The sequence below is a fragment of the Vidua chalybeata genome, chromosome Z (assembly GCF_026979565.1).
Source record: "Vidua chalybeata isolate OUT-0048 chromosome Z, bVidCha1 merged haplotype, whole genome shotgun sequence".
Taxonomy (NCBI): domain Eukaryota; kingdom Metazoa; phylum Chordata; class Aves; order Passeriformes; family Viduidae; genus Vidua; species Vidua chalybeata.
Genome location: NC_071570.1, coordinates 43502719 through 43514960, shown reverse-complemented (window position 1 = coordinate 43514960; position 12242 = coordinate 43502719). Strand labels below are relative to the sequence as shown.

Here is a 12242-nt window from a genome sequence, read left to right as displayed (position 1 = left end):
GGCATGTAGAAGTATTGGTCACTTGAACCTGATGGCCAGCTTGTTGCATTACACAGATAGCTCTGGCACTTGGAGGGACTCCTGTCTGGTTCATGAGTTTCACTGCTGATAGCAGTGACCCAAATATCTGACTTTAAAACATCACCATGAATTTAGGAAGCATATTTGTGCTTTTACTAAAAAAGGCACTTAGAAAAATTAGAACATTTAGAATTGATAAATTTTATGTATTTTGTTTGCAGTTACATTTTGTGTGTATCATAGAATCAGTTAAGCTGGAAAAGACTCCTGAGATCATTAAGTCCAGCCTATGGCTTAGTGTTGTGAATACCTATTTAATTGTAAGTAGCATAGTGAGTGCTGCAGAGTAACAACATAAATATTTTCCTGCATCTTTGTGCAACATCAGGTTGTTTTGTCAAAAGTAGCTATTTTCTTAAATATGAGAGCAGCATCCTATAAAGAATAATTTTCTTAAGAATTCAGAACAGTATGTATCTTAAACCAGACTGTATAGGAGTATGGAGAATTTGGAAGGATTTAAAAGCCATGCAAAACTGTTTCTACAGACCTCAAATTTGGGGGCTAGTACCTGAATATATGCTTTGAACCCAGTGATTTCTGCATAACATCTTAAACATTTTTTTCTCTGTCGGGGCTATAAGGTATAGAATTGTGCATGTACATGTACTTCAGTAAGGCACAGCCCTATAATTAAAAAAGATCCCAAAAAGGATTGGATTGATCACTATGTCAGCGGCTGAAAGCCAGTCAACAGTGATAATACTGACTTTTCCCTCTATGATATCCTCTATCTCCGTGCAGCAGAGTGGAGTGAGCAGACAGGTAGAGAAAACCTCCAGGAAAAGGACAGTGTATATGATGTGCACAGCTGTGAAATGCAGTTAATTGAAGACAGAAGTTGCTGGCATTTATGTTTCCTCAGCCTTCAGCAATGAAGGTTTTTATAGATGGAAAGTGGTAGTGCATTTGAATAACAACAGCTTTTACAAAGTTCTTACACTATTGTTTACACAGTTTGAAAAGTTATGTGATCTTGCTTTATTATTTGCATTAGTAAGAGCTCGAGACATATTTCAGCTCAGGTCAGATTCTGATAACATTGTTAGAATCAAGACACTAAATTAAATCTGGATTGTTAAAATAATGGAGAAAAACCTTCAGAGGGGGATACTGATATACAAATAAAAGATTTTGCCTGTTTACTCAGAAATTAATGCTCAGTTTTGGAACATTTGACAAATAGCACAAAGCCTATTACCAGATTGTGTTTCAGAACAAGTAAATATTGAACTTGTAAAGGTGATTTCGTTTTTTGCATGGTACAGTGAAGAGAACTTTTCATTTTTATACTGCAAATGTGAGATTAATATTTTGGTGCTGATGGATGCAACATATGTACTAAATAACATATACATTTTCTGCATCTGATAAGAATGCATTTTTCCCATTGATACTTGCCTTGGGCAGTATGTTTGGAGCAGGCAGAAATAGAGTCTTGTACAGCCCGTCCTTGCTCGCTGTGTGCATTTGCTTCACAAGACAGTGGAGAGTTGGCTGCAGCAGGGAGAAACTGTAACATGCTGACCACACTCGCTGTTCCCCACCTGACCTGTGCCACTCATGGGGCTCGGGAAAGGTGTTGTTTTCATTTGTCTTGGTTTCCCTCTATCCAAATTTGGCAAAAAAGTTAATTTTCTGCAAGTGCAGTTTTATTTGCCCGTCAGCTGAAGTTTGCCCTATTCTTAAGGTCTCTCTTTACTTCCTAAATAAATAAAATACAGAGCAAGTACTGAGTTCATGAATAGTTACAAAATATGAGCATTTTTTTGCCAAATGAGATTGGGCTGGGCTTGAAATCTACTGAAATATGTGTGCTACATTTAAGTGTTTGGTGTTTTTTTTTTTTTTTTTTTTTAATATATATATAAGAAACTTGATAAAGTGGGGGAAAGAATGACATGCTATGTTACCTGAACATGAGATATATCCAGCATTCTGGTAGGCTTTTCAATTGCAGCTTTGAGCAGTATGATTTTTTCACATTCAGCTGGTGGAAGATGTGTCAGTTAGTCAGAACTCCCAGTTCTATCCCAGATGGATATTAGGGTTTTGCTTTTCCATCTTTTTAATATTTGTTTTGCTGTGCATTTTCATAACATGGAAGTTTTGCCATTTGAACTGTCTAAAGGCTGTAATTGGCCCTGGCATTCAATATCTGAAGATGTGTTGAAACTGAAATGCTTTAATGCATGCTTTGACTTCTCTGTTTTCTGTGTTTACTTCATTAAAAGATCTTCTTAGCTCCATTTGTAATTATTATTAAAATATAAGAGAATGGTTGAAAAAACTACAGTATCACCTACCACTTTCTACCTTGAAATGATCCAAAAGTTGGAGAAATAATGTCTTTTTTTTTTTTTTTTTTTTTTTTTTCCCCAAAAGCAGTCAAAATGGCCTCAAAGATTATTTGGTTACCCAGATTTGTCAGAGAATTATCCATTTGCATATCTGTTACATCTTACATCACTGTTCAGTTTTTTAGCTTCTGACTCAGGAAACAGGCGCTAAATTTTGGATTTCTTTACCAGTGAATTAAACTTCAGTTTCTGCAAGGAGCTGGAAGAAAACATTAAATGTTGATCCTAGCACAATTTTTCAGAATGTCTAATGAATGGTGTCAATCTGAAGAGCATCATCTTAAAGCCCTGGTTTCATTTTGCAACAAAGAGAATGGAGATGGAAGAAATGTGACAAACATTCTATGTTTGACTCTATTCAGGATGGACTAAGGCCTTGCTTTTTGTTGGTGAACAGGGGATACTTGCAGCACCACTAATGGGCTGCTATTCCTGTTCTATATTCAGTTTATCAACATCTTTCATATATTAAATAATATTTTTAAAAAGTCAAATAATCTGTGCCTGAGTGAAATTCAGCATTAGAAATTAAAATCAAATTAAAAGTAATTTATGCATTTTACTAATATTTGAAAACTATGCTTTTAAATTAATTCATTTCACGTAATTTGAAGTTTATATAAGACAAGTTAATTGTTACGTAAAAGTAGCATTTTTTAAAGATACACTTTTCAAGCACTGTAATCTTGTAGATGTACAGAAACTACTTAGCAATACGTAACTAGCTGATCTTCTAGTATGTGACATTTAAAGCTCCTGCTGAACTGAACTGAAAAAGTGGAAAAAAGGAAAAGTAACAGCCAAATCCCCAGATACATTTGTGTTTGTGTGCAATGCTAATGATGACCTTTTGATATCTGTTCAGCATTCCTTAGCTATTGTAACTGATTGAAAAAATTGAATGTATGTATTCACATTTATTTAATGTGATTGTGCAGGAAGTTTGTTGGTTTTCTTTTTGAGGTGTTGTGTTTCAATGAAATTGTGTTTTGTACCACTGAAAAATTTTGATTTTGTTTTCTTCCTTGGGTCAGAATATTTTTGGGTGGTTTATTCATCTGTCAGACAGGATATCCAATGTGATTATGGCACCTACATGATTCCAGAAGAAAGAAAATTATTTTCTATTTTTCTCCATTGATGCTACATAAAAATATACAGAATAGCTCTCTGCTTCTCTTAGCCAGATATATCACATTGTTTTGTTTCTGTAGCAAAATAGTATAATACATTTTTTAAGTTCAGAGAATGAGGAAATTAACTGTCAGTCTTGCTGATGTGGGGGGGGGAAGCCCCACAAACCTTGCTGTCTCCAGCTTTACTCTTGGTAGGAATTTGTGTGTATTGGCAGCTTAACAGTTTGAGCTGAGTTTTATTTGTGTGGTATTTATATAAGTATGTTTTATAGTATTTTTTTTTAGCTTTGGCCATGCCCTTATAATATTAGATATGCATCTGGTGTGTTAACTTTTCATGTGTGTATAAATATGTTGGGACAGGGGACGAGTTAACCAACTAAATGGCTGTATTTAAATATTTTTCTGGTGTAACTGCTGGAAACCAAGGAGGTATTTCTGTCATTTAAGAATAGTTTTGGGTTCTTTTATTTTGAAAAAGAGTAAAAAAAGTGCCACAATATTTCTTTTCCATCCTCACATTTGTTCAGGATGTATTCATATGCCTTACATTGTTCCTGTTATTTCATTAAATATAGTTATCTAAAAATGTGACAATAATAAATAATAAAACCAGAGTATAGACTTTTCTGTACATACTGTACATATATAAATGATCTCTTGGGTCTCCCAAAGTAAACTAACATTCCATATCTTTTACTGTGCATATACTACTGGCATGTAGCCACCCACCCACCCAGATTTATCTGAAATAAATGAAATTCATTCTAGTTCATTTAAGTAGAAAACTTGTAAAATACAAAGGCTTTTGTTCTTCTCGTCCTGGCCTCGGGCAGCTGGGGCACCCGGCTAGTGGCGCTGCCCTTTGATGAGACCGGGGCTGCCACGTGTGCGGAGCTCTAAGGCTGAGCCTCCACGTGGGTTTGCCGCTTTCGTAGATGAACGCTGAGAGGAGACAAACGGAGAGAGAAGGCACACCTTGTCCTGAGTGGCTGGAGATTGTTTATTTCCCGTGTGGCTGCTGTGATGGCTGGAGTGGATGTCCCCAGGCGTGCGTGTGGACAAAATGGTGATTGAACAAAGGAGGCATGGGGTTAAATAGGGGGTGGGCAGACAGGGGCGGAAGCCTCCCTCACCCAATGGGGACAGACGACAGGGTAATGACGTGGACCACGGCAGCCTACGGAAACATAACAGGGGTGGGTAGACGGTTCCAGGACAAATAGGAGTACAAGGATGGGGTGACTGACACAGAACTTTCAGGAATGAGCAGGGGGTGGCTATAAGATGGACACGGGAAAGCTGCTATGATAGACAACTTTGAGTGAACCATTGTGAGGGGAATATGGGGGTACATAACTAACTAACATTTATTAAAACTCCTAACTGAACCAACCTGGGATGCAACATCTCCCTGTTTTTTATTATATAAAAAAGACAGCTGTTTAGACTTCTTTGCTGCTTGTGTGGTCGCCTCTTCACTCTGTGTTTTCTTCTGCTACTGCGACGACAGCTTTTGTAGATGGAGAGGGCTTGGAGATGGTGCTGGAGCTGATTATTCTCTGAGTGTTTGGGGCCAGGGAAATTGAGAAAACAACTTTATTGTAAACAAATGGACTGGGAACATAAACAGACTGAGGTAGCTGAAAGGATTTTTTCTTTGGCTTTGAGGCAATTTTTTGAAGAGATCTGGTATATCTTTCCTCTTTGTAGCGCCTGTGGTTGGATGCAACTCTCTGGTTAGTGGGATCATCTGTTGCACTCACAGGCACCTTATCATTTTGACTCACCACCTGCAGTATATGATGAATTGCGGCTCCCCTTGAGGGGCCGTGATCTGTCTCATTTTTCTCTTCACGCAAGGCAGATTCGCGCTCTCCTTTTAGTTTTTTTGGAAGGTGGGATCCCCCTCCGCTCTTCTTCCTCCTGCTGTCCTGGGCAGTGCCCTCCCCAAAAATTGACATTGAGTTAGAAAATGTCCCTTCTCATCGCAGTGGAAGCACCGGCACTTAGATGGAGACTGGCTTGGAACAGTGTTCTTTGAAGGCACCACAGCCGAGGTGACCACGTTGTCTCTGGGCTTTTCTGGGATCTCTTCTATCTCGAGATGTGTTTTAGCGTTCATGGATGTTATTTCTGGGACAAACTTGTCCTGGAGTTCTGATCCCTCCACATGCCTCTCCACTGTCGCCCTGAACCGATCTGTGAAATCTGCAGAAACCTGTTCCCGCTCCCCCTTCTCCCCCCTTCCCCCCCGCCCCCGGATCTCCAGGGACTGTGGGAACGCAGAGGCGGGGCGCGGGGGACAGGATGGGGGCTGTTCCATTCCTGAGACAGTGGGGCGGAGACAACAGAGCCCTCCCTGGTGGGAGAGGGTGGGACTGATGACTCTGCCGGGACAACACGCAAGGAGGGAACACCCACATGAGGAGGAACAGGGGGAGGGGAAGCAACCTGATCTCTCAGAGGGGCAGCACCCATACCCACAGGGAAGCAGGAGGGGTTTGGGTCAAAGGTGGGAACAAAGGGGACAAAGGGATTATGGGAAGAAGAAGCGCCCGCAGGCGCCCACCCTCCATTTTGTGAGGACAAAGGCGCTGCAGTTTCCTGCCATGCGGTCGGTGGGGCTTCCTCAAGGGAATAAAGAAAAGGATTTAGGGAGGCAAAACTGCACGGGGTCACGCTAAAACTGGGATTCTCAACTGGGAAAAAGGGATTGGAATGAGGGTTTGGGGTCAGAACCTCAGCGGCGTGGACAATGCCGCTAAGGCGGGGATGCCAGGGGGACTTGGGGGAGCCAGGAACACGGTCCACGTTTTGGGAGCTGTACTGCACCTTTGAATGGCGGAGTACTTCCCCCTGCCCACCCAGTTCAGGGGAAGAAGGGGAAGGAAAGGACGGTAGGAGCATGGGTCAGGAAGAACTGGGGTTTCATTTGGCGGCTTTTCCCCCCCACCAGTTCGCATCCTGCACGCTTTCTATTTTTACCACTTCCCAAATTAGCAAATACAGCTTAGTAAAGCAATCTTTGATGGAGGAATCCCTGCGTTCAATTCCCTCCACTAATTTTGCCCCCACACGCTCCCAAATTTCCTTTTTTCTAACTTCTTCCGTGGAGACAGTGGGGAGAGAATGGAACAACCACCGAACAAAAATTTTAACGGAACTTTTGGGAAACCACTACCCTTCAACTTTAGGAGTTCCTTAAGTTGGATATAAAATTCTCTCTGGTGGGAGGTTAGCATGGCCCCCATGCTACCTGTCCGCATGATCCCACCCTCAGCTGCAGGAAAACCAGGAAAAAAAAAGAAAAAAGGGCGAAGTCCGCTGGTGGCTGCCACTCGTGCTGTGTACCACGCGTCCCCTACCCTCAGGATCGTGGCTAGCCCACCCCAGTGAAGGTGGCTTTCAGCCGGGTCCATCCCTGTCACTGAATACTCACCAAACTAGCGTCTTCGCAAACTAAAACTGCAGCCGAGGTCCTTGCTCTCAGAAATGGCTTCCCTTTGTCGCTTTCGACCGTGGGAGGTTATGCTTCCGCCCCTTGCAGACACAGCAGGACAAAAGTCTGTGTGCTCTCCTTCGAGGTGATGGAGTTTTCACTGACTTACTTCGTGAAGCCACGCTCCAGTTTTCAGTCCAGCGTGAGGCGCTCTTCCGCACAGAAACGGCGGCTTGGCTTGCGGCTTGGCGGCAGCGCATCTCTCCGCGTGGCTTCAGAGTGCCTGACGGTGAATCTCCACCTGCGTCAGCTACTTTGCTGGTCGCCCTGCTGCTTGGGCTGGGCGCCACTCGCAGCTGTGGCCCCAGCGTTGGACGCCACTCGTGGCTTTTGTTCTTCTCGTCCTGGCCTCGGGCAGCTGGGGCGCCTGGCTAGTGGCGCTGCCCTTTGATGAGACCGGGGCTGCCACGTGTGCGGAGCTCTAAGGCTGAGCCTCCACGTGGGTTTGCTGCTTTCGTAGATGAACGCTGAGAGGAGACAAACGGAGAGAGAAGGCACACCTTGTCCTGAGTGGCTGGAGAATGTTTATTTCCCGTGTGGCTGCTGTGATGGCTGGAGTGGCTGTTCCCAGGCGTGCACGTGGACAAAATGGCGATTGAACAAAGGAGGCATGGGGTTAAATAGGGGGTGGGCAGACAGGGGCGGAAGCCTCCCTCACCCAATGGGGACAGACGACAGGGTAATGACGTGGACCACGGCAGCCTACGGAAACATAACAGGGGTGGGTAGACGGTTCCAGGACAAATAGGAGTACAAGGATGGGGTGACTGACACAGAACTTTCAGGAATGAGCAGGGGTAATATGGACACGGGAAAGCTGCTATGATAGACAACTTGGAGCGAACCATTGTGAAGGGAAAATGGGGGTACATAGAACCGACTAACTAACATTTATTAAAACCCCTAACTGAACGAACCCAGCATGCAACAGGCACTCACTTTGCTCACAAGGTTACTAAAACAAAGTGTTTCCTTAAATGGAGTGTTGTGGGGTTTTTTTCTCCTGCAGTCCTATGCACAACTTAATAAATTCTTACCTTATATGTTCCTTTTATTTTCCTTTGCAGATGGGGTTTATACAGATTAATGAGGACTTCATATTTATTGAGCCACTCAATCGTACTTTGGCTGTGACAGGACATGCACACAGGGTGTACAGACGAAAAAGATCCATAGAGGAGAAAATTTCTGAAAAGCCACCTTCTCAGAACCAGTACTGTGGTGTTGTTACAGGTAATATAATAATCACAATGAAAAGTAATAATGTAGCAAATATGTTTTTAAGAAAAGTAGATAGTAGTTACAGCAGAACATTTACAGAATCATAACTGATTATTCTTGTAGCAGTACTCGACGGTAGACTCTGAGGTGGCATGCCAAGGCTGCAGTCTCACTTGTTGGGAGAAGGAATTGTCCATTAGGAATAGATGCTGCTTCTTAATGTGCATTTGTATTTGAAAGTAGAAATCTTTAAGGTATTTTTTTATTTCAACTTAATAACTAAAATCTAGTTCTTGTCTGTAGTCATCAGAGCTGCTTAACCATGTGCAATGCTTGTACGTAATTTTCTGTTTTCTTGTTCCATGAATGACATTTAGATGTGTATGAAACAATCCTAATGCATCTTCCTCAATGGCAGGTAGGACAAGTTGTTGAATTAGAAGGGTTTCAAAAGAAGTTTGGCACATAGTGATGACTTCATAGTTTTAGAGAAAAATGGCTTTTGTGAAAGATAGTGTTTTGTTTTTTCTGCTTCATCATCAGCTATCGTTCTTCAAAGGATGGAGGACATCTCAGTTCTTTCACCTCAGCATGAGCTGAGGGTGTTTCTAAAGTTGTTGTGAGAAATTATTTTTCTCCTAGGAAATAAACCAGAATGAGCACACATTTTTAGGCTTATTTCTCATGTGTTAGTGAAATCTTGGCAAAATGCAAAGAAAATGGCAGAAGTGCACTGAAATGGTTAGGAGGCTGGTTTATATGACATTTGGGATGGGGCAAAAGGAGCTAAGTTATTTCAAGTAGGTAAGGAAAGATAAAGGAAGGATGCAGCTGCAGTTGTCTGGTGCCTAAGGGTCTGCAGAGAGAAGATGACGCCAGACATTCCTTAAAAGTATGCTGTGACAGAAAACGGTTGTAGCTTGTGTTCAAGGAAATTTCAATTTCCGTAAGGAAAATAAAATCCCTACAAGAATGCTTACCCCTGGAACAGGTTGCTTAGAGAGACTGTCAAGTCCACATCCTCAGGTATTTATAAAACATGTCTAGAAATGGCTGTAAGAGAGCTGATCATACTCTGACACTTGGCCTGACTTTTGCAGGAGGTTGGACTAGCTGCCCTCTGGAGATCATTTTCAGCCTAAACTTTTCCATGGCTGTTTGATCCCCCCTGAACATTCATACTGCTCTGTGCACTTTATATAGTTACAGAATAAATGTGACAGGTTTTGTGGTGGTTTTTTTTTTTTTTTTTTTTTTTCAAATTTGGAAGTATTTTTTTTATAGTTAGGCATCCATCCAGAGTTTGAAATCAAAGATAAATTAGCAAAGCAAGGCTCTTTTTGCAGTGGGATTAAATAAATGACATGTAACTTCCTCCAGTGGGTTCTATATTAGTATTCTAGGCTTTGTATTACATTGACACTGCTTATCTGAAAGTTAATCTTTCTGTATTATCACAAGTTTTTCACATTAAGTAAAGCTGTTTATTCCTCCCTATTAGAGAAAAGTGAGTTAGAGTATGCATGCCTGCATGTATATGGGAATGAGAAAGAAAAAATGAAAAGTATGCATGGTGTATGCACTGCAAAAAAGGGGGGAGGAGTATCTGACAAAGTAACAAACCGTGATGGTTATGAAAATGAGTAAAGATGCAAACTTGCCCGTAAGGACATGATTCTTCTGTGATGTTCATTATCAAATATCCTTTTACTTTCTCTTATGCTCTAAAAAGGGATTATTCTTTTGTAATAAACTTACACTCCAAGCTCTGATTTTTTATAAATAAGCTGTCAACAGAGAATCAAATATCTACTTGAAGGAAGTTTTATTACATCTACAACAAGGTTTAAAATTTCAAAATAGTGCAAGCTGTGCATAACTCAGGAGCATCTTCTGACACAACGTTATTGCAAGGGAGTATAAATAGCTGCACTTTCTAACCAGTGCTGTTGTTCCAGCAAGACCAGTCCCTCACTCCACTGCTACAGGTTATTTTACTAAGAACGACTACAGTAAGTTATTTGCTTAAAAGCTCTGTCTATGCTGAGAGCAATTTTTTGGTGTTACATGAATTTAGTTAATATCAACAAAATATTTATGCTACTGACACATGCTACATATGTGCATGTTTGCACACATGGTACAGCCTTAAAGGTGAATAAAAGCATAAAAAATAATCCTTTACATAAATATTTCAGAATTCTAAGTAAAATAATAAGCTAAGTAGATCAATTAAACAAAAATAAAGCAGATGAGGATGTGGAGCTCTGAGATAGCCTCAGCTGCCTTTTTGGTAGAGGTGTAACTTTGTGACATAGAGCAGCTACAGCCTTGGTAACACAGCAAATTCTCAGCAATATGGTCCTATCTTACAACCATATCTCTTGCTTCTACAGTGCTTGTGTGTCAGGATAGGAACAGGTATTTCTGTTGCTGGTTTTGATCCAAATTGATCTCAAAGGCTGGCTACCTATCAAGCAAATGTGTATTGCCAGTGATGAATTGTAATTATCAAAAGGAATGAATGTCTGTGCTGGAGGTGTTGAAGGATCACTATTGGGAATAATAGCACATCATGGATAACTAGCAGAGGCAGTCAAAGAAGGTATTGTTTTTTGTCCATTACCATTGAGAGCTGGACTGAAAGCTGCTATGCAGCCAAACTTGTTTGGAGAGAACAAAGAATTTGTTTTTGTGAATGGGGTGGTTTTCTTATTAATTAGGCAAGGGAGAGAATCACCCTGGCAGAAGCAGTTGCCTTCTTGATTGTTGACAGTTGCACATATATCCTTTTGTTGAAAGTGTGTATGATTTATTTACCTATGTGAGCCAGTTGCACATACATAGACCTTACACTCCACACCTTTCTTTAGCATATGGTCCATGAAACTTTAAAAGAAACCAGTACAGAACTGCTACAGAAAATATGTGGTGTAAGCAGTTGTAATTAGAGCAAAGGGCCATGTTGAGAAGTTAAGGTTTTTTTCTTCTACCTCCTCTGAAGCACTTGTTCTAAACTGAAGTTGTTTGTACAGTAAACTTGAACTCATGGTGAAGGCATGGGGCATGTTGGAAAAAAAGAAATCTCTTACCCAGGGTATGGTAAATGTGAATTTTGAATCCCTTCTGAATTTGTGAGATTGGAAGACTCCTCTTCTACTTCTTAGTTCTGGCAATAAACAATATACTGTCCTGAGATACCAGTGCACTTTTCCTCTTAGAATGATGGAATATTGCAGGAAAAGCCTGCTAAGTTTCGCTGAATCAAAAGCAGAAGTCTTACTTTGTGGCATGTAGACTGGGCAGTCAGCTGGGAGAGCTGTGTTGATTCCTGCTCTACAGCCTGTTTATATATGATAAAATATGCAATAAAATGCGCAAACAATCTTGGTCATGGATCTATGAGATTGCATAAGATGGAAACTGGTGCTTCTTGAGATATTTCTACTCCTTGGGTCTGAAAAAAATTGTCACTCTGTAGGAAAGTATTTAAATCCCTTTTCAAATTATAGCTCATGGCTTCTTAAGCTCCTGAATATTCCCTCTGTAGGCACAATACTGCAATTTCCGTATGACTAGGTTACCCCCTGGGAAGTGATGGTGATTCCTCTGTAGTCTGGGCTGCATTTGCATTTACTAAGGAAATGCTTTTGTGCCTGAGGACTTGAAGGTGTCCAGGAGTTCTGTAGTCACAGCCTCTTCTTAATGTTGGCTTAGATACTTTATTTAACCTGTGATTATAGTAGATGGCTCTAAATTTTTTTAGGGTGGGATTATTGTTTTGTTAACATTTCTTCTTGTTTTCTCTTAATTGCCTATTTTATATCAAATGTATTTGCTGCAGTATTTTTAGCCTTCTTACTGAAGTAATTCAGTATTCATAGCTTTCCTTTCAGTCAACTGAGTTTTAGTAGTATATGGATATGGAATCTTCTTATTCTA

General features: G+C 40.9%; 1 protein-coding gene across 1 annotated transcript in view; it reads left to right on the top strand.

Moving 5' to 3' along the window:
* Positions 1–12242, top strand: part of ADAMTS19 (ADAM metallopeptidase with thrombospondin type 1 motif 19) — a 140091-nt gene that overhangs the window by 20858 nt on the left and 106991 nt on the right. The window contains exon 3 of the mRNA XM_053931844.1: positions 8147–8312. Coding sequence (XP_053787819.1) covers positions 8147–8312 — 166 coding nt within the window. The remainder of the gene's footprint in view (positions 1–8146; positions 8313–12242) is intronic.